The sequence below is a fragment of the Chelonoidis abingdonii genome, chromosome 14, assembly GCF_003597395.2.
Source record: "Chelonoidis abingdonii isolate Lonesome George chromosome 14, CheloAbing_2.0, whole genome shotgun sequence".
Lineage (NCBI taxonomy): Eukaryota > Metazoa > Chordata > Testudines > Testudinidae > Chelonoidis > Chelonoidis abingdonii.
Window position 1 is genome coordinate 35,426,400 of NC_133782.1, and position 22,950 is coordinate 35,449,349.

At 44.8% G+C, this 22,950-nt stretch overlaps 1 protein-coding gene and 1 gene segment (V, D, J or C); one reads left to right on the forward strand and one right to left on the reverse strand.

Annotated features, from left to right (window-relative positions):
* Positions 1-20,555, reverse strand: part of RAB2B (RAB2B, member RAS oncogene family) — a 225,343-nt gene extending 204,788 nt beyond the window's left edge. The window contains exon 1 of the mRNA XM_075072381.1: positions 20,552-20,555. The gene's annotated coding sequence lies outside the window, so the exon portion shown is untranslated. The remainder of the gene's footprint in view (positions 1-20,551) is intronic.
* On the forward strand, positions 12,425-13,419 carry LOC116828050 (T cell receptor alpha variable 18-like). The segment is given in 2 exon segments: positions 12,425-12,470; positions 13,070-13,419. Coding segments are annotated over 2 exon segments (396 nt in total).
* Positions 20,556-22,950: the final 2,395 nt, after the last annotated feature.

The following is a 22,950-nucleotide window of genomic DNA, read 5'->3' on the forward strand; positions in this document are numbered from 1 at the left end:
GTTAGGAAAAACTTTCTAACCATAAGGAGAGTTAAGCTCTGGACATGTTAAGTAGGGAGGCTGTGGAATCCCCATCATTGGAGGGTTTGAAGATCAGGTTAGACAAACACCCTTCAGGGATGGTCTCATGGCCTCAGCACCAGGCGAAGAAATACACGACCTCTTGAGGTCAGCCTGACATTTCCATGATTCCATTAAATCCCTTCAGCTCCTTTAGAAATCCCAGAACCAAGAACTCACCTTAGTGACAGGATCCTCCCACTAGCCTCTCTTTTCCCCTCTCCTTGTGCCAGGCTCCAGCATGGAAGATGCTGTAACTCAGACCCAGCCTTCAGTGTCAGGGGCGGAGCATGTGTCTGTTTCCCTGGACTGCACTTATGAAACTGTGGCTAGCAGCTCTATTTTTTATTTGTACAAACAGTCCCACAGGGAAAAGGTTATTTTCCTTTCTTGGCAACATTCTGGAGGAGAAAAGAGGAATGAGGCAGGGGAGAGATTTTTTTTTCAATTTGGAGAAATCCAAAAGCTCCGTCAGTTTGAGGATCACACTCTGGAGTTGGGGGACGCAGCCATATACTTCTGCCCTTTCGGTAGAGACACACAAAGTGTTGAAATTCATAGGGATCCCTGACAAAAACCTGACACCTCTCTGCTACTGTAAGAAATTGACTCCTGCAGGTGAAGTTAGGAGCAGAGCACGGGCAGGAAAGGGATAGGGGTGGGGGTAGAGGGCTATGAAATGGGGTGAGACCTGCCACAGCTGGCTTCCTGGAGATGAAAACCTCTTTCTGATTTCTGGGAAAAGGCAGCACCACAATGGTACTCAGAAATTTGCTGCAAAGAGGAGATGGAACGAGACAAAGGCAAAATAAGATCCCATTTCTGGAAGCCGGGGTGAGACAAATTTAGACTAGAAAGAAAGTGCACATTTTTAACAGCAGGGGTAATTAAACACTGAAACAACTTACCAGGGAGATGGTGGATCCTCCATCGTTTGAAATCTTTAAATCATGACTGGATATCTCTCCTCTGTGTCAACCACAAACTATGGGCTGGGTGCAGGAATCCCTGATGATCATTATCTGGTCTATGTTCATGAAGGAGGTCAGACTATATCAGTGACTCTCAAACTTTTTTACTGGTGACCCCTTTCATATAGCAAGTCTCTGAGTGCGACTCCCCTTATAAATTAAAAACACTTTTTTATATATTTAACATCATTATAAATGCTGGAGCAAAGCCGGGTTTGGGGTGGAGGTTGACAGCTTGCGATCCTCCATGTAATAACCTCGCAGCCCCCCTCGCAGTTTGAGAACCCCTGGACTAGATGATCACAAAGGTCTCTTCTCACTTTAGGATCTATCCATCAATCAGTCTATTAATATCTGAGTGGGGGCTGGCGAAGTCTGGGATGGGTTCCTTGGGGAGTTGGGGACCTCGAGTCTATTCAAATCCAATGAGTGCTGAGCATCTAAGTCTCTTAGGCTCCTTCAGAAAACCCAGCTGAAATTCCATTCTGGGGTGACACTTAACCCAAGGGACGCTTAACCCTCACTTCTGCCTTCAATTTATGGACTTAACTGGGATCTGGGGCTCACATTGGCCCCTCTGCATAGGGGCAAACATCGCTGTATGGGCAGAGGAGTTATTCCTGGAAAGAGTGTTCTCAGATTTATACTGAGGCTGGCATTTTCAAAAAGGCCTAGAGGATTTAGAGGATCAACTTCCATTGAAATTCAATAGGATTTCAGCATCTAATTCCCTTAGGCTGCTGTGGAAATGTGTATGTTCAATCTGCATGAATTTTAATGGGAATCGGACATCTAATTCCCTTGGGCTGGTTTCAAACTCTCAGCCTGTGTTTTCAAGTCACAAGGAACTATAAACTGCATTGAAAGTAGACGGTTCCCCTTTACCGAAAACCGAGAGCGAACTAGCAGCGCTGCCTCAGGCCCTGCTGGGTTGATCTGAAAAGAAAATGTGATAAAAATGTGGCCTACCCCGTTCTGACAGCGAACAACAGGCTTGTGATCATGTGCTGCCGTCTGGTGGCCATGGCGTTTCACTTCAACAGCTGCAGGAATTAATGAAAAATTGTGCGTGAGTTTTCCACCACAGTTTTACTCGATTATCATCAAATATAAAGGCACATCCTCAGTTCAGCCTGGGCACTGAAATTTTGTTTAGACACACAACTACTTATGTATTTTGAATACATACAGACACACACACCCATCACACTCTCTCTCTCACACAAACACAAATTCATACATATGTGAACTCACAGTTCACACACACACGAAGTCACTCACACCCAGAATCACATATATACCAAAGTTGTTCCTACATACATCAAACATCTACATAGTCACTCACACACACTTCAAATTCTCTCTCACACATTCACAGTGACACTCACACACACAAGCTAGCCACAAATACCAAACTCACTCACATGCAGATCAAACAGAAATGCACGCTCTCAAAGTCTCAAATACAACAAACGCACTCTGCTCTCACGGCACAGAGGTAGCTGCCTGAGTACCCCAGCTGGGAGTCAGTGATATGCAGGGAGCTGCGTTTCCCATCTTCCAGCTGCTGCCCCACGAACCACTGGTCGATAGTATTTTCCTGAAGTCTCATGGCCAGCAGGTTAGGAACTCATGTCCTGTTGAATTCCAGGTTGGGATAGCCAAAGACAGCTCTAGACCTGTCAAACTTCACAGAAATTCAACAGGACATGGGTTCCTAAATCCCTTTGGTTCTTTTGAAAATCCCAGGCTAAATCCGTTCATGTTTGTGTGGTGCTGAGCTACTGCAGGGCTTGGGTCTAGGGGAGACAAAAGCACCCAGATAGCTTTTAAAGTATTTTCAAAGAAGCCCAAGGGAATTAGGTGCTCAGCTCCCAGTGGAATCCAAGGGAAATTGGGCTATGAATTCCCTCAGAAATCTTTGACCATTCCAGCCTAACACTGCCTGCATTGGGTATTTCTCTCCCATATTACCACAGTGTCTGCCCACCTCACAACCATCACTTCATTGGTCCACACAACACCCATGTGAGGTGGGAAAGTGCTGTTACCCCATTTTATGGCTGGGGATCTGAGGAACGAGGGACAGATTTTTAAAGGGCTTTACGTACCTGGTGGGATTTTTCACAAGTGCCTTGGTGCCAAACACCCTTTGAAATCAATGGGTGTTGGGGTCCTGGGTGTGTCTGAAAACCCCACTGGTCATCCCTTTAAAAACATGGCCCTGAGTGACTTGCCCTATTCCCAAAGCCCCCAGAGGGCCTGTGGTGAAGGAAGGACTCGAACCCAGGCCTTAGCCAGTATTATAGCCATTAGACTCTCCTGCTTTGTCATGTTTGGTGCTGTTCAGATATGCCCAAGGAATCCCCTCATGCTGGGTGCATTTGTCTATGCTGGGGGTGTACAGATGTAAGAAAGCAGTTCAGCTTGTGCAGGTCAACAAGCTGAGGCTGCTACAGGATCCTTGGCTGGTGTGTGAGTCACATGATGTGTCTGAGAAGAAAAGAAAAATCAAGCAGAGATGAGGCAGGCACCCACTGCATCTCAGTGCTCAGTTGCTACAGGTGTCAGAAATTTACCTCACCCCTCTGAGAATCATAAAGCTGCAAGTCCCCTTGTTCTTTCTTCCTTTGTACTGGAAGATGGGAAATGCAGCTCTCCACACATCACTGACTCCCAGCTGGAGGACTCAGGCAACTACCTGTGTGCAGTGAGAGCACAGTGCCACAGGCAGAGCTGGGCTCAGGGCAAAAAGCCTCAGCTTCTGACAGGCAGCTGGGCCAAGGAGCTGCAGGCACGGATCCCCAGCTAGTGTAAAGTGACTGTTGCTCCACTGGAGTCACTGAATCAAACCCCCAGCTCGTGAAAATCAGCAACATCTTCATTTATGTCGCTGGGCCAGATCCTCATCTGCTGCAAATCAAATGCTCTCTATTGTAGGTAATGGGGCAGGTGCTCAGGGGATGTAAATCAGCTGTAACTCCATTGGAGTAAAGGGGTGAAGCAGTGCTGGTTCTCAGGGCCAGCTCTACCATTTTTGCAGCACCAAGCAACAACAACAACAAAATGAACTGCCGAAGCGCAAAAACCAAAACAAACAAAACAACAACAGAAAAACGCTTGGACTGTGCCACCCCAAGAATAGTCGGAATAGGGCCCCCTAGCATGTGCCACCCCAGGCACGTGCTTCCTCTGCTGGTGCCTGGAGCCGGCCCTGGTGGTTCTGTATCATTCCTGCCACCTTCTACCTGGGATCCCCCTGAAGCAGAGAATTTCTTCCTCTCCCCCTTCTGTGCTAGGGGAGCAGATGGCGCTAGAGTGCTCACCGCCTCCCCTGGGAACCCTGGTTAATTCCCACAGCCTGAGGTCGGTGCGGGACTCAGCCCAGCCCAGTTCACAGAGCTGCTGTTCCGCCCCGGGGCAGGCAATGAAACAGCAGCCTCTGTAGGTGGAGAATCCTTCCCCTGAGAAGGGGGTAACCTGAGGGGAGGGAGAATTCTCGTTTCCACAGGTCTCCTCTCCTGCAGACCTTCCACGGATTGACTCTGCCTCGGTATATTCCTCGGAGCTCACCATGGGCTCAGAGAGTGGAGCTGCTCTGTGGAGCCTTCTCCTCACCATTGCTTTTCTCTGTGAGGGCACTTCTACACTACAGGATTATTCCGATTTTACATAAACCGGTTTTATAAAACAGATTGTATAAAGTCGAGTGCATGCAGCCACACTAAGCACATTAATTCGGCGGTGTGCGTCCATGGTCCGAGGCTAACGTCGATTTCCGAAGCGTTGCACTGTGGGTAGCTATTCCATAGCTATCCCATAGTTCCCGCAGTCTTCCCTGCCCAGAATCTGCGTTGAGGGCCCAGTGGCTATGGGGCAAAATCATGTCGCGGGTGGTTTGGGTAATGTCGCAGTTCATTCTTCCTCTGAAAGCAACGCAACATCATTTTGCACCCTTTTTCTTGAGTTGCCCTGCACACCATAGCATGGAAACCATTGAACCCTCAGACTTTTTTTTTTTTTTTTTTTTACGCATCACCATATGTGTACTGGAGCCACGGACAGAGCATACTCCCGCTACACTAGCCGCCTTCATGTTGTTTTGCATGATACAGAGATGGTGTAGTTGTTCTGTACTGTTGCTGCTGAGTATTGCATAGATGAATTATCTGTTCTTCTTTACATGTCTGTTATCATAGGTGCCCGTTAGCTGAGCGGCAGATGCAAAAGCAAAATGGGAATGACTCCTGAGTAAAACTCTTAATAGGTTTCTAAAATAGAGCGGCCTGTTTAAGATATTGGGGCAGTGTTACTAGAGAGTCAGTGATCAGAGAGCATAGCTGCCTGTTCACATCTGGCAGAACATGAGAGCTACACACATTCACGGGGAGTGCCCCTGCACAACCCACCATGCTTCTCCTCCCCAACCTTCTGCTACTGTAGCAGTGTCCCCCCATTAGCATGAAGTATGAAGATGCAGGAATAAGAAACAGCGACTTGTAGGAAAACTAGTGAGATAAAATGAGGGAGGCAACCTCCGGTATGACAGTCCAGCAGACATAACGTTTGTGGAGCGGCCGCATCCCCTACTATGATCCTGGCGTACAGAATCTTTTCTGTACACATGAAAGGGGAGCGGGGCTGATGGAAGCTTCAGCCCCCATTGCTATGAATCAGATGAGTTACCCAGCCATCTTCCCATCTCTGGCGTTACCAGAATCATTCTATTTTACCCGAGGGACCCCGTCTGGCCTCACCTCAGCCAGCTCAGAGGTAATTGAGCAGTATCATTGCATTGTGCGCACTCACAGGCTTGACAAGACCATACCGTCTTGCATCTATGCACCTGGGGGAGTTAGAAGGAGAGAGAGAGATCCATTGCTTCACATGCTTCAGTATCGATCTACCAGAGCATTTCAGGTAGCATAGATTGGTACATTGAAAGTAGTCAAGAAATTTTCTTTCCCCTTACTGTGGATGTTGGAGAAGGTAATTGAGAAGTCTATTTCCTCTAAACATCGGGACATGTGTTGACCTACAGGCATTGGAGCTCAGCCAAAATGCAATACTTTTTGGAGACTCTGTGGACGTGGGATAGCTGAGTTCCTCGTACCCCTCCTCCCATGCGCATCCATTTGAGTCTCTGGCTTTCCGTTACGGCTGTCACGCAGCACTGTATGTAGCCTGAGATTTTTTTCCAAAAGCTTTGCATTTTCATCTTCGTAATGGAGCTTTGAGTAGACAGATTTTTTCCCCATACAGCGATCAGATCACAGTATCTCCTGATATGGCCATGCTAGACTCTTTTTGGATTTGGGATGCATTTTGTACCCTGCTGATTTCAAGTCATGCTGGGCAAACAGAAAATAACATCCATAAATTTTTTCGCGGCTACTTTTTAATAAAATATTTTAATGCTTAAATTTAATATTATTTTTAATTATACTCTTTTTTTTTTTTTTATATGATTGTTATGTTTACTTTCTGCATCAGCATTACTTTATTCAGATTAAGCTTGTCTAAGTATTTATTCTGTTTTGCTACTCTGGATTTTTTCTAAGGTTTGCTAATACCGTTCGAATTGCGCTTTTCTCAATTGTAATCTTTTTTGATTTACTATATCATATCTCTTCTCCTTCCTTTAGAGGGGTATTTATGTCAAAAAGCTGATATTAATGAGCTCTTATTAATACGTTTATTTATGTCATGACCTCTTCTAAGATAGTAGCCCACGTCTGTGTTAATCAGTTAATTCTGTAAAATTGATCTTAACGTGTACTGGTAGACTAGGCGCTGCATTTAAAACAAATATTTATCTTATTCTATATGTTTTTTCTAATATGCTTTTTATACTTTGGTTTTTTCTGTTCAGAATTATTATAGCCTGTATTCATAGTGGATTTTCTCCCTGACAGGTCCTGACTCCACGTTTAGGAATATTATTTTTTTTTTTCTGAGCTGGGTTAACTCAATTACTCATAATTTGTGGATATTTGATATTAGGACTTAAATCTAATGTTCAAAGATTCCAGCTCTCTTGCTATGTTATTCAAATTCTGCACTTTGAATTTCAATCATGTATCTTTGTCTGTTCTGTGCCTCAAGTTATCCTTAGGGTATACATCAAGGTACAAGGTTCAGGATAAGGTGGGTATAGTGTTAATAAATGTGTATCAATAAGGTTAGTGCTGATAATGTGATTCGCATCAGGGTATATGTGTCTGAGTAGCATTCAGGATCAGGCAAATGCAGCCCTGAGTTCAAATTTAAGTGCTAAAGGTTAACAGTCCCTAAGCTTATGGTTCTGGTTAGGTCAGCTGTTATGGTAGTGGGCCTTTGGTGATTGAGGTTACATTAAATGGTCGTTTGGGGGGAAAGTTTGGGCAAAAAAGCATTAATGAGTTGGGATTGATGGTTAAGAAAGTAACAATTATTGTAAGAACACAAATTTTAATTAAGTCAGGGACACATAGGACGACCTACTATATCGGGTGTTAAATATACCCTGTTCTCTGACCTCCCAAGAAAGATGCAGAAGGTTGTTGCATGAAACCTTTCAATGAGCAGTTGGTAGGATAATAAAATCTCATTTAGAACTGGAAGGGACCTTGCAGGAGTCATTTAGTCCAGTCTCCTGCATCTCAAAGCAGCGAACTTGTTCATATTATCTTTTTTGAGACCATCCCTTCCCTGACAGGTGTTTGTCCAACCTGCTCTGAAAAATCCCCAGTGATGGAGATTCTAGGCAATTTATTTTAGTGCTAACTTTGATAGTTAGGAAGTTTTTCCTAATGTCCAACCTAAACCTCCCTTGCCGCAATTTAAGTCTATTGCTTCTTGTCCTGTCCTCTGAGGTTAAGAACAATAATTTTTCTCCCTCTTCCTTGTAACAACCTTTTATGTACTTCAAAATTGTTATCATTTTCCCTCTCAGTTTTCTCTTCTCCACACTAAACAAACCCAATTTTTTCAATCTTCCCTCATAGGTCATATTTTCTATATGTTTAATAATTTGTGTCGCTGTTCCCTGGACTTTCTCCAATTTGTCCACATCTTTCCTGAAATGTGGCATCCAGAACTGGACACAATACTCCAGCTGAGGCCTAATCAGCACAGTGTAGAGCAGAAGAATTACTTCTCATGTCTTGTTTACAGCACGCCTGCTAATACATCCCATAATGCTGTTTGCTTGTTTTGCAACAGCGTTACACTGTTGACTCATATTTAGCTTGTGGTCCACTATGACCTCCAGGTCCCTTTCTGCAGAATTCCTACCTAGGCAGTAATTTCCCATTCAGTTTGCATGCAACTGATTGTTCCTTCCTGAGTGGAGTAGATTGCATTTGTCCTTACTGAATTTCATCCTACTTACTTCAGACCATTTCTCCAGTTTGTCCTGATCATTTTGAATTTTAATCCTATCCTCCAAAGTACTTGAAACCCTTTTCAGTTTGGTATCATCCACAAACTTTATGTGTACTCTCCATGCCATTATCTAAATCACTGATGAAGATGTTGAACAGAACTGGACCCAGAGCCAATCTCTGAGGGATCCCACTTGTTATGTCCTTCCAGCGTGACTGTGAACCACAGTCTGTGACTGCTCACGCTCCAAAACTTCTGTTAGTCTATAAGGCGCCACAGGATTCTCTGCTGCTTTTACAGATCCAGACTAACACGGCTACCCCTCTGATACTTGTGAACCACTGATAACTACTCTCTGGGAATGATTTTCCAACCAGTTATACACCCACTTTATAGTAGCTCCATCTAGGTTGTATTTCCCTAGTTTGTTTATGAGAAGGTCATGCAAGACAGTATCCAAAGCCTTACTAAATTCGAGATATACCAAATCTACAGCTCCCTGCCCCATCTACAAGGCTTGTTACCCTGTCAAAGAAAGCTATCAAGTTGGTATGACATTTGTTCTTGACAAATCCATGCTGAGTGTTAGTTATCACCTTATTATCTTCTTGGTGTTTGCAAACTGATTGCTTCATTATTTGCTCCATTATCTTTCTGGGTACAGAAGTTAAGCTGAATGGTCTGTAATTCCCCAGGTTGTCCTTATTTCCCTTTTTATATATGGGCACTAGATTTGCCCTTTTCCAGTTTTCTGGAATGTCTCCTGTCTTCCAGGACTTTTCAAAGATAATTGCTAATGGGTCAGATATCTCCTCAGTCAGCTCCTTGGATGTTCTAAGATGCATTTCATCAGGCCCTGGTGATTTGAAGACATCGAGCTTGTCTAAGTAATTTTGGACTTGTTACCCTATTTTAGATTCTGATCCTCATTTTGACTGGCATTCATTATGTTAGACATCCAATCACCACCAACCTTACTGGTGAAAACCAAAACAAAGACGTTATTAGCACTTCTGCCATTTCCACATTTTCTGTTGTCTTTCCCCCCTCATTGAGTAAGGTGTCCACAGGGTCTTTCCCCCCGAACTCCTGTCAGCTAGAAGTTGGCTCATGCCCTGAAATATAAGAGCATAGTTTATTCCAAAACAAATAAATAACAAACCCACAAAAACAGGAAAGAAAGAAAAAGATAACACCATACCAATACTCTCCTCATTTTGGTGGTACAATTTCAACTGGGAAACAGCCTTATAATCAGTGATAGAAAACAGAAAACTCTCACGTGGTGGCAGTGTTGCGTTTGCAATATACATCCCATCTATCAATGACAGTTTCTCAAACCTGTATGCTCTGGAACTCTGCCTTCTGCAGTCCCCACCTCCTCCTTCCTTTCGGAGAGACTCAGAAAGAATTCTTGAGCAAGGGGAGGGCACAAAAGGAAGACGCCTACTTGCCTAAGGGTAGGAGACAAGAGAAGTCCAAGGGATGAGGTATAGATTTTAAAGGCATCGCAGCCAAAACAATATTTTCGCTTCGTGCTTTTTTTTATAATCTGGCAAAGAAAGAGGACACACCTTCTTCCTCGTGCATACTATCAGGGCACGAGGAGAGGTGTAATGTTAACAATTATAATGAAAATGCCTCTGATTTTTGCTTTATGGGTTGTAGTGGTTTTTGTTTTAAGTGAGTGTGATTCAATTCCGCTACTTTAAGTATTATATAATTTTTCATTTTATAATCTGAAGTTCTATTCTCATATCCTATATTGTATTCCGTTCCCCATACCTCTCAAGCTCCCAACGCCCAAATGTGAAACTTGATAGTTGAGAAAGATTCAATATGAGGTGCACAGAAAAGTATTCATGTGGGGAAATGAAAAAGAGGTGGGCTTCCCTTCCTTTTGTGAAAGTGGTGCTTTATCTCTGATGTAAATAGTTTTCAGCTATAAACGGAAAAAGGACACCATTTTTTTCTGGGGGACGGGATAAGATAGATACTTGTGGGAGTAAACTGAATGAGATCTTGAGAAGTACGGGAGTGAGGAACCCATCTACAATTACGTTTGGGATCGCACCTGCCTTAGGAAACTATGAAAACACCAGCACTAATCAACTAGCAATTGTGTTTGCTTTTGCAGGAAGGACCCACGCAGACCCAGTAACTCAGCCAAAAGGCACCATTCTCGTCCACGAAGGAAAACCTGTGCTTATCCACTGCACCTTCGACTACTCTGGGGTTCCATATCTCTACTGGTACGAACGGTATCCCCATGAAGCCCCTCGCCCATTGCTGACACAATATGGAGCGTCGGATGAGGAGGAGAAGAGACGCAGGCGAGGGTTCTCTGCTAAACTGGAGAAAGACTCCAAATCCTTCCACCTGGAGAAAAACTCCAGCGAAGCGAGTGACTCTGCCGTCTATTACTGCGCCTTGAGAGACACCGCGAACAAAACCACCTTGGGAGGTGAACAAAAACCTCCCTGACTGAGAAACACAAAGGACTGAAATAGCTGAGGCTGTGGGTGTCTCAAGACCGGACCCAGAGAATGCAAATCCTTTCTCTTTAACACTTTCAGTAACTCTGACATGTCCTAATCCCCTTTCTTCACTCAAGTCCAGGTGAGGGGTAGGGTCAAAGGTTAGGGGTAACGGGCTGGGGTATTGTGTGTATGGCAATAAGTTAGAATTTAGGGTTACATGTATTGTTATTGATAAGGGTTAGGGATTAAGGTCATGGTTATTTTAAGGTTACAGTTTAGATTTGGGTTAAAGCTTTAGGATTGGAGCGTGGTTAGAAGCTAGAGGGTGGAAATTGGGGTTAGGTCTCCTTAAGGGTTAGTGTTTTAATTTTGGGTTTAGGTTTAGTGCTAAGCAGTTAGTGCTAGCAGTAGTTTAGGGGTAGGATTGTGTTTCTAGTTACCTTTTTCTTAGGGTTAGAGCAATTTCTGTGTCAGGTTAAGATTTAGCGTTAGAACTAGGATTAGAATTAGGATTGGGTTTCCATTTAGTGTTAGGGTCAGAGTTAAATTTTTGATGAGGGTTGCGGACAGGATTAGTGGAAATTAGGATTAGAGTTAGGAGCTGGTGTTAGGGTTAGATAAGGGTAGTGGTACAGCTAAGGTTAGGGTTAGGTTAGGGTGAGGGTTCTGGCAATTTTTAGGTTAAGGTTAAGGTGGTGTCCTGTTTAGGGTTAGAATTTCAGCATTAAATTATGGCTCTGAGGGAATTAGAGTAAGGGGTTGGGATAAAGGTTCAGAGTTAATCGCAGGGCTGGGGGAGAGGTTTAGATTTGGGATTTTGAATTAGGGCTGAGCACTAAAGTTGCTCGCAATTTTAAAGAAAACCAGGAAGCGCAGGTTCATAATGGATCAGGCTCCACCTTGTCCAGTATTCTGTCTCCAGAAGGAGCCAGTACAAGATGCTTCAGTGGAGGCACAAAGGGCCCTTCGCTGGATGGATATGGGAGAACATGCCCTTAGAGAAAATGTATTTCTACTTCCCCTCATTCGACATTATTTTACACCCTGGAGCAAGAAGTTTACCTTCGTTACTCACCAGATAATATTTTAATTGACCCTTCAGTTTTTATTGCGGGTAAAACCAAGTGATCCTAAAACAAACAAACAAAACACCCTTTCTACAACGTCAAATGTGGAGCCCAGACCGACTGAAGCATTCCAGAGGCTCTGCAGATTTGCACACAAGGGGTCGCTGTTACCACTGCAAGAACTATTCCTTTAGTCTGCGGCATAAAACCTATTTCCTTTCTTCCGCAGTTTCCTGTAATTCTTCACCTCAGGCATGGTCAGAAAAAGTTCAAGGTCTCTTGCAGACCGAAAAGAGACACAAGCATACAACTAGCACAGCTGCTAAGCTTTTGCAAAAGCAGAAATATAATATTTTTAAAGGCATCACATCCAAAGCAGACTTTGCTCTTCTGTGCATCAGGGAAAGAAAAGGACACAGCTGTGGATGTGGAAAAGGGCAGATTTTGCAAGATTATTAAACAACAAATTGTTAAAACGGCCATGCTGCTCTCTTTCTCCTTCGTGGTTTTGATATTTTTTTGTTCAAGTGAGTATAATTTGTTTTGAACTATTTTATTGTTTTCCATTTTCTAAATTGCATTTTTGCAGTGGCCAAGAGATTCTGTTCTATTTTTCTTACCTTCCAATCTTTCAATGCCTAAATATGAAACTATTAGCTGAGAGAGACGCAACAGAAGGACATAGAAAATTATTCGTGTGAAAAAGAGATGGATTCCTTCCTTTTGTGTAAATGGTTATTTATTTCTGCTGTAAATTGCTTAAGAGTAAAAGGAATCTAGACACCATTTTTAAGAGGGGTAGATCACTTGATCATTGCCTGTTAGGTTCACTCCCTCTGGGGCACCTGGCATTGGCCACTGTCGGCATTCAGGGTACTGGACTGGATGGACCTTTGATCTGACCCAGTATGACGGTTTTTATGTTCTTAAGATAGGTAATTGTAGGAGTAAATTGAATGAGATCTTTGGAAGTAAGGTACACTTGAGACGATGTTCCATGTTATGTTTGGCTGAGATTTTGGAAAGATTTTAAGAAAGCGAGGAGCCGATCTACAATTCAAGCGCCTTAAGATACTATGAAACTTCCAGCCCTGATCAGTTACCAATTTAATTTTTTCTTTTGCAGAAAGGACAGATGCAGACTCAGTAACTCAGCCCGAAGGCACCGTTACCATCCATGAAGGAAAACCTGTGCTTCTTTATTGCACCTATGATTACTCTGGGTCTCCTGCACTCTACTGGTACGCGCAGTATCCTCATGAAGTCCCTCGCCTGTTGCTGACACAATATGGAGCCTCGGATGAGGAGGAGAAGAGACGCAGGCGAGGGTTCTCTGCTAAACTGGAGAAAGACTCCAAATCCTTCCACCTGGAGAAAAACTCCAGCGAAGTGAGCGACTCTGCTGTCTACTACTGCGCCTTGAGAGACACAGGGAGCAAAGCCACCTGGGAGCTGAACAAAAACCTCCCTGACTGACAGAAACACGAAGGGCTGAAATAGCTGAGATTTCGCGTGTCAAGACCTCAGAGCGTAATCTCTATTCCTTAATATCTTTGTTTTATTCTTCAACTTCTCCCCCCCCCCCACGCTCTTTTTTTTTTTACCCTAGCCTTGGGTAGCATTTGGATCACAATTAGGAGTCAGGGATTAAAGGTTATTACGGTTTTATCTACTGCTTAGACTGTAAGGTTAAATTTATTTGTATCATTGAGGTTAAGGATTAGGGTTGGAATAACAGTCAGTTTAAGAGTTAGGGTTGGAATAACAGTCAGTTTAAGAATTAGAGTTAGAGTTAACGCTTTGGGTTGGGGCACAGTCGGGAGCTAGAGGGGTGGATATTAGAGTTAGACAGATTAAGGGGGCGTCAAACTTTGTGGCCTGAGGCCCAGATTGGGGTTCCAAAACTCTATGGAGGGCCGGGTAGGGAAGGCTGTGCCGCCCCAAACAGCCTGGCCCTCGCCCCCTATCGGCCCCTCCCACTTCTCGCCCCCTGACTGCCCAGCTCAAAACCCCTGACCACTCCAACCCCCGCTCCTTGTCCCCGACCAGGACCTCCTGGGACCCCCACCCCTAACTGCCCCTAGGGACCCCATCCCCTATCCAACCACCCTTCTCCCTGTACCCTGACTGCCCCGACCTCTATCCACACCACCGCTCCCTGAGAGGCCCCCAGGACTCCCACACCTATCCAACCCCCCAGTTCCCCATCCCCTTACTGCCCCCCCAACCTCCACCCTATCCAAATTCCCCCCTGCTCCCTGTCCACGGCTGGGTGGGGCAGGACGATCAGGCCCGCAGGTCGTAGTTTGCTCAGCGCTGGATTAAGGATTAGTATTTAAGATTAGTGTGTAGGATTAGCGTTAGGTTCGGGGAATGTATATAGTTTGTTATGGTTGGGGTAAATAAATCTTGGTGTCAGAGTAGGGATAAAAGTTAATGTTTAGGGTTCTGTTTAGAACCAGGGCTATGTTTAAGATTAGGGATAGAGTAACATTTAAAATTAAGATTAGAAGAAAATTAGGGTGAAGGAGTTAGTTTCAGGATTATTGTTTAGGGTTAGGTTAGACTGAAGGCTGGGACTGAAGTTATGTTTAGGGTGAGGGTTATGTTTAGGCTTTCAGTTAGGGTTAGGGAGAAGTTAGCCTTTGGGGTTAGGATTCCAGTGTTGGTTGTGGTCAGAGTGAGGAGTTATGGAGAGCATTAGGATTCTGATATCAAGTATCAGAGGGGCAGCCGTGTTAGTCCGGATCTGCAAAAGCAGCAAAGAGTCCTGTGGCACCTTATAGACTAACAGACGTTTTGGAGCATGAGCTTTGGTGGTTAATACCCAATTCGTTGGATGCATGTATTCACCCACGAAAGCTCATGCTCCAAAACTGTCTGTTAGTCTATAAGGTGCCACAGGACTCTTTGCTGCTTTTAGGATTCTGAGTTAGGGTTTATGATTGAGATTTTGGGTTCAGATTAATATTAAAATCAGTTTTTATTACCTTTTTACTGTCTTAAACTGTACTGACCGCCGATCCCTGCCTCTGGGATCTCTGTGCTGGCTCCGTACCGTACTTGAATGTAATCTCAGCACTGCATAAACATTACTGCATTTGTCTCACAAACACCACTGTGATGCTGGGAAGTGTTACTACACCCATTTTATCATAAACACGGGAAAGTGAGGTACCGAGTGAGGTTTCTAGGTTTGTCTGTCGAATTCACAAAAGAACTTGGGTGCGGTGGAGCTGAACATGCGTTTAAGTGCCTACAAAATCTTTGGGATTCACAAAACTCAAGTTGGGCGTCCAGGCTCCCTATACAATGAGCTGAGAGAGACAGACACCTCTGAATGGGATCCACAAAAGCCAGCAGGCAGGCGGTTCCTCCCCTAAACTAGCCTACAGGGAGATACCAAGCTGAGTGGTGTGTGCTAGGCATCGCCTCTCTCGCGGAGATAGGTGCCTAAGTCTGGGCTGTAGGGAAATACCTCTCTAGAATGTCGCTTGCAAACCTTCTCTTTCCTTTAAGCTGCGGAGGAGGAAGGAAGGGATCCCTTGTAACTTTTAGCGCAATAGTTAAGGTACTTACTGGGCTATGGGGCATTCTGGTGGGGAAGGGGGAAACCTCGGTGTCTTCTACTGAAGTTGTTCCATAGTGGATAAATAATTTTAAAAAGTCTATTGGAGCAGAGGGGCCTGATTCTGGGATTTAGGCACCTACTTGCCACTGTAGGTGCCTAAGTCCCTTTGTGAATCTAACTCTTAAGCGTGTTAAGATGAAGACAGGCGCCTAGAGGGTTTCAGTGAGAGTTACTCATTTAGTAGATTTTAAGATACCATTAACTCTCTATTTTGCTTCATTGGGCACTTTAGTACCTATAATAATCAGAGACTAAATGACTTGCTCAAAAAGTCACCCAGGAAATTTGTGGCACAGCAAGAAATCAAAGATGGATTATTTTGTATCTTTTGAGGGTAATTTAAAAAAACTGTTAACCCTCCCATAATTCAGACAAAACAATAGCCTCATTTTCAAAAATCCTCTGGAGAGAGACCCCACATGAAGCATCCTATGAGACACAGAAGATTTTCTCAAGAGATGAGCGCATGATTTTCTTGTTGTTTCATTTGATATCCACTGGGGGCGCGGCACACATTCGCATCCATATTTTAATTTACATTATGTTTTGCGTGTGTGTAATTAGTTGGAATCGGAAGCTGAATGAGTTTGCCTCTTTGTGTATCGTCACAAGATGAGAGGGAGGAGACAAAGGTCACGGAGGAAGCAGGTTTCATCTTTAGGACACGAATGGTCTTTTACAGAAACAGAGGAGGAGGAGATATTCTATAACCAGGTGCAGATCGTAGTAACAACACCAGGATAATCTGAAGCTGCAAAATGCTCTTGTATGTGGCTGTACAGCTCTGGCTTCTGCTTCCGCAGTCAGGTGATATTAAAAACTTTCATTTGAAGTTAAGGCACTTACACAGAAAAAAAAAAGGGTTCTGAACAAAAATAGTAGGAGGAATTTTGTTTTCCTTTGCAAAGAGACAGCCAGGTTAGCATCACAAATTAAGTCATCGATGTGCTGAGAATACAGAGATGTTTTTAAGGAGTGACTCAGACCTACACATATACAGGCTGAAATTTTCATAGGAGGGCAAGGGAGTGAGGGGTGTAAATGGCACTGAATTTAAAAGTTCTAAACAAGCATAGATCGATGTTTAAAGCTTTTTTCCCCCCTCCACAGGTCTTGCACAAAGTGTCTCCGTGGACCAGTCTCCTCCAGAAGTGACAATCTCAGAGGGACAAAGTGCAACTTTACACTGTAATTTCACCACTCTTGACACCAGCCCGTATCTGTTTTGGTACCGGCAGTATCCGAACCAGCCTCCCCAGCATATACTGACTAAAACGAACTTTGATGCTCCGGGTCAGGCGCTTGTCCAGGGAAAATTCTCAGCATCTTTGTACTTGGATAATAGGACGGTTCCCTTCCAGATTGAGGCTGTTTCTCACCAGGAGAGCGCTGTGTATTTCTGTGCTCTGAGACCCACAGTGCGGGAGAACTGCATCTCCGCTCCTACAAAGAGTGAGCGGGAGGTTGTTTAAGGCAATATGACAGAATCGTATAAACGCGGGGCTGGAAGGGACCTCGAGAGACGATCTAGTCCAGCCCCCGGTGATGAGGCAGGACCAAATGTACTTGGATCATCCTTGACGGGTGTTTGTAAAATCTGTTCTTTAAAAGAAGCTGTTTTTTTCCTATCTGATATTCTGTTAATTCTCTGCAACACAATTTAGTTCCTGCATTTTGCCCTACAGTATATTCCTCTGATTTTTTATTATTATTATCAATGAAGATGCTTTGGATTAAAATAGACTTTTCGATAAGAAAGGTAAGCCGCAGAGGACAAGTGTTAGACCGAAGGTACAAATTTAGTTTAACTTTTAATAATATTTCGTCACTACTCTAATTTCATATGAAAAGTAGAATCAGGATTTCCCTCCCAGTCTTATGCTACATATCGATAACTAGTCTGACCCTTCTAGAGAGGAGAAGAAGAACTCTGTCAATAAACGTGTAACTGACATGCTGTAAACACAGACAAATTTTAGCATCTTATGTGGCAGCAAGACATGTGGGCATGCGTTCATTCCTCCTCCCTCCACCCCATGAAATCCAATCCACCTGAGCCCAGTGTAATCCAAACCAACCCCACCTAAATCAAGCCAGCCTGACTGAACCTTGTATCCAGCTGAACCGATCCCAGCACAATCCAATCAAACCCAACCCAAACCAGTGCAGCCTAACTCAATTCAATTAAACTCAACCCCAAAGCCAATTTAGGGGCTTACAGCCCAAACCAACCCAATAAACACCCAATGAAACCTGGTTCAACTCAATCCATTCCAACCGACAAACAATCTCAGAGAAACTCAACCCAGTCGAATCCAACTCAACACAATTCAGACAAATAAACCCCACGAACAAATGAAATCGAAACGTTTTCTCAGCAAGACTGAAACCCTTTACATTTTAAATGAATGGGGGAAAGTTGCGCTATTATTTCCCACTGCAACCCATCTCTCTCTCTCTCCTTCTCTGCCCAGTCTCAGTTGAAAACAGAGCCCATCGTTTGTAACAATCCTACAGTGTCCATCTGGGGGGTGGGTGCGCGGTTCTCAGTTGGGAACACTCAGAATGGGAATTCCTTTGCCTCTCTGATCCTGCAAAGCTCAAATACTCTGATATTCAGGGAATCGATTGAAACCGGTGGGCATCAATACCGACTTTTCTTGAATGAGCTCCAGGAGTTCACTCGGGGGTAGTTTTGTCCTCCGGGAGGTCTTTGGCTAGCAATTCAACTTGAACATTTAAATGTGATATTTGCAGAAGTGGGGATTTTCCGAGGCACCAAAGCCTGAAGCCCAATTCCTATTGGGAAAAAAACAAAAAAACAACCAACAGTGGGACTCTCTCCTCACCGTGCACCAGTAAACAAGGATCTTTGAGAAATTGGTCGTAGGGAGGTGGGTCCTAGATTTCTCCGACATGTAATTTGCTCTATGTACAACCAGTCATCGTGCTTCCTACTTAATGCAACCGCTGCAAACCGAGTCGCGCTTACCAGCAAATCAGGACACTTTAAAGAAGGTTTGAGGAAGGCGAGAACGCCATTCAGAGGCGAAACCAACCACGCTTCCTTTCCTGTGGGCTCGGAAGGGCTCTGGGTTCCACATACGCCTCTCATTAGGCCAGTGGCTGAAGAAATTGGGCGAGTCTGTCACACTCAGGAAAGACGCTGTGTCTTCAGGGCTGAAGGGTTCAGAGCGGAACTGAAATCCGAGCCACTTTGCTTAACACGATGAGCAAACGTTTGATGTTCGGCCTTTTTGTTTTCACTCTATATCCAGGTAGTTGGTCGTAGAGTTTGCCCTATCCCTCCCGAATCTCTCTCTGTATATACACACACCCTGTCTCCCTGTTCCCATTTCTCTTTCTCTCCCTCTTTGCAGTCTCTCTCTCACTGTCCCGCTACCGCCTGGCTCTCATTCTAGATAAGGTATAGAAGTGACTGTATTTTCCTTTCCCGCTTTCTTGTTGCAGGTGCGGTGCTGGGTGACTCAGTCCAGCCCAGGGAACCCCAGATGTCAGGAGCTGAAGGCGGCTCCGTGACCCTCAGCTGTTCTTATGAAACAAGCTCCCCTTCTGGTGTCTATCTCTACTGGTACCGTAAGTACCCGAACCGAGCCCCGCAGTACATCCTCTGGAGAGGAACGAAGGAAGTCAGCTCTGCCAGTGATACCTCAGACTTCGCCCAGAAGAGGTTTTCTTCCCAGGCTGATGGCAACTCCACAGTTCTGAGCATCACAGCCCTGGAGCTGGCGGACACAGCGGTGTATCACTGCGCCCTGCGTCTGGCACAGTGACAGTGCCACGGAGCAGAGCTGCACAAAAACCCTCCCCTTCCCTTCACCTTCAGGGGCTCGGCGTGGAAGAGGGACCAGACAGTGTCCCTGTGACCCAGTATTCGTCCCCGGTAAGGGATACAGCGCTGCGCCACAGCTCAGACAGGTGCTGTCCTCCCTGTCAACATCTCGCTGATAGATTACAGAACGTGTACGTACACACACACACACACACACACACACACACACACACACACACACACACACACACACTATGCAGAATGCCTGCAGGGTCGCTTGAAGATGCCACCCATCAAAACAAATGGATACATGCATCCATAAATAACTGTGATTGAATGGAGTCCTTCCTTCCTTGGGCTCCTAAATCCCAGCCCAAATGTTTAATCGCAGCGGGGTCTGTCTCTACCAGTGTCTGGGCAGCACCCAGGACAATGGGGCCCCGATGTCAGCTGAGGCTAGACGTACCCACAGTGCTCCTCCTCCTCCTCATGCCCCGCACTCATCGCAGAACTTGGGTGATTTATACAATGAATGAGAGAAAACACCCGAGATTCAAACAGTTAAATCGATGTGTCCATTAAAAGATGACGTTGACAATTCATATGTCAAACGCAAAGTTAATAGCCACAAATCAAACTCCAAATAAGATCTCAAGCAGCATTTTTCTTAACTGAATTTTACAGCGAGACAAAGGTTATGAAGGGAAATACTTGTACCCGAGCTTGTCTGGCATATGGTGAAATCCACATTTTTTACTTCTACTGCTAAAATCGAATCCTTCCAAGCCTACATATAAAGCATATAGAGGACTCATTTCATGGATTTATTTGGCAAAGTTTTGTGGCTGGCTGCCAGCCTGATGCCAACTCTCCTGCTTTTCCAACCCCGTTTGGGACTCGCGATGGTAGAGTTACAACCACTAATACTGACAGTGCTTTACACAGGTTTTAAATGGGGAACTCTAATGAGAAGAACTTTTTTTTTCTTAAGAAGCAATGAAACACTTTCCCTAAACTCCTGTAACTAAGGAATGGCTTGTAGAAATAATCCAATCTTTGAAATAATTTCTTCTGGAGAGAAGTAACACAGATACACAGATTTTTAATGTCATAAGCTTTTTCTCCCTTCTGAGAAATATCTGAATGGTTTATGTAGTATAAGTCCATCAATGGCTAGTAGCCAAGATGGTCAGGGATGCAACCCCATACTCTGAGCTTCCCCAAGCTTCTAATCGCCAGATGCTGGGACTGGACAACAGCGATTGGATCACTCGAGAATTGCCCTGTTCTGTTCATTCTCTCTGAAGCACCTGGCACTGGCCACTGTTGGAAGAGAGGACACTGGGTTAGTTGGACTTTGGCCATATTGGGCCAGACCATTCTTAGGTTTTCTAGATGGTTTTTCAAAATTACGTGCATGGATTATTATTTCCACAAGGGGGCGCGCCTGACTTTCTGGTAATTACGTTTTACATTGTGTTGTTTTTATTTAAGTTGTACTTGAACCCAGTACTGCTCTGGAGCATTTCTGTCTCATGTCATAAAGAGGAGAAGGAGTGGGGGAGTCACAGAGAGGACATTTTTCAGGGTGCACGTTCCTTTAATAAACGAAACAGGAGGAAGAATTATTTTTATAATTGAATAAAGGGCCTAGCCTTGTTCTATAGATCTGTCTTCTACTTGTGAAGTCAGATGGGAGAAAATGCTAATTTTTATTTGATTTATTGTGTTTAAGAGCTACAAGAGTCCTGTTATAACAGGCGAGGGTTTTCAAGGAAGCCCTAGAGGGTTTAGGCACCCAAATTCCTAACGATCTTTTGAAAATGCCACCTAATAGTTTTAAAAGAAAACTAGTTTCGCTGAACCAGAGACTCGTATGGTTTAAGGAAAGAACTTTGCTTTCCTTTCGAGTTACTTTGTTTTAGAATGGAAACCAGTTTCTACATAAGATCATTAGAGACATTTGTGTAAAAATATGAATGAATAAATGTAGTTTCATTACTGTGTTTTTTGTTTTTTTTTGTCTTTCAATAGGTCTTGCTCAAGTAATTCTGTGTTTCAGTCTCCTGTAGCAATGAAAATCTTGGAGGAGCAACTGGCCACTTCGCATTGTAATTTTACCGCTGCTTTCACCAGCCCAAATCCCTTCTCGTTCCGTCTGTATCCGAACCAGCCGCCCCAGCACTTATTGGCAGCGCATCAGTCTCCTGCTGAGAAGAACACGGTCACCTCTGGAACATTTCAAGCAGTTTTCCCACCACTGTAAGGCGGTTCCCTTGAAGACTGAGGCTGTGTCCCTGCAAGGAACAGCGTGTATCACTGCGCTGTGAGGTACGCAGAGGGCAGAGCTGCGCCTCCGGCGATACGAGAAGTGATCGAGGTGCTCACACGCACCGAGGGTGGCAGAGACTCTTTTTCTACCTGACTGTTATTTTATGACCCGTCTCTGCCAAGTTCAGTTCCTTCTGTTCTTCTCGTGTCTGGGAGAATATTTCCGTTTCTACCCCTGTGCAGTGTTATAGCCCCCACGCTGTGCAAACCAAGCCCGATGCGTTATTATCTGTTATTTATGTGAATTAATATGTGCATGAATTTACAGCCTTTATATGAAAATATTAGTTGTCAATAAAACAAAACACTCCACAAATCTTGGAAAATTGTACCAGGATTTCCTGCAGTCGGAATCATGCTGTAAAAGACACCAGGCGAAGTTCTGATCTGTGTCCCATCACCTCAACTCTGGTCTAAGTCTGTCGGGCCGGGTTCTTAGCTGCTGTGAAGTGTCTTCAGCTCCTCCTAAATCAGCATCCATCCACCCAGCTCTCTCTTTGTGTCCGTCAGTCTTCCTGTTCGCCCAGCTTCTTATACACACTCTCGCCTCGCCAGGGACTCGCGGAGCCTAAGAAGTGCATTTCATGTGTAAACATTTTATCTATTGCATAGAGATAGTCACAGCTACAACCAAACCTTTTTGAAAAGTGCAGCGGGCGGAAGAGCCACCAAACAGAGACCATTTCACATAGAAATCATTAGCAAACACCACTCCCCTCCCCTCATTTCCTCTGGGTTTGGGCATTGGGGTCGGATCCGCCCCCCTGGATTTTTCAGAGAGGAATCTGGGTCAATTCAACACCTTCAGCCAATAATCCTGTTGCTCCAGTGTTGTGCTTTCGCTGCCGCCCTGTGACTCTCAAAACGGGGACCACTTTGCTGTAATCATGGGCCCCTGTTTGATTCTAAGCTTTTCTATACTACAGTGGTGGGCAAACTACTGCTCGCAGGCCGCTTTCGGACCGCGGGACGTTTATATCCGGCCCTGGAGCCCTGGCTGGGGTAGCAGGACTCGGGGCTTGCCGCGCTCCGGCCAGGGTAGCGGGGTCCAGGACTTGCGGCGCTTCGGACGGGGTAGCGGGGCCGTGGGGCTTGCCACACTCTGCCCGGTGCTCCCAGCCCCCTCAGGGATTTCCCTAGACCCCTCCCCTTACGGGGGTGTGCACCTCCCTGAATTTCCCCAAGATCCTCCGCTCAGTTTTGTGAACTAGTTACATGCAGCGTCGCCAATTTAGTGATTGTTTGGACATTT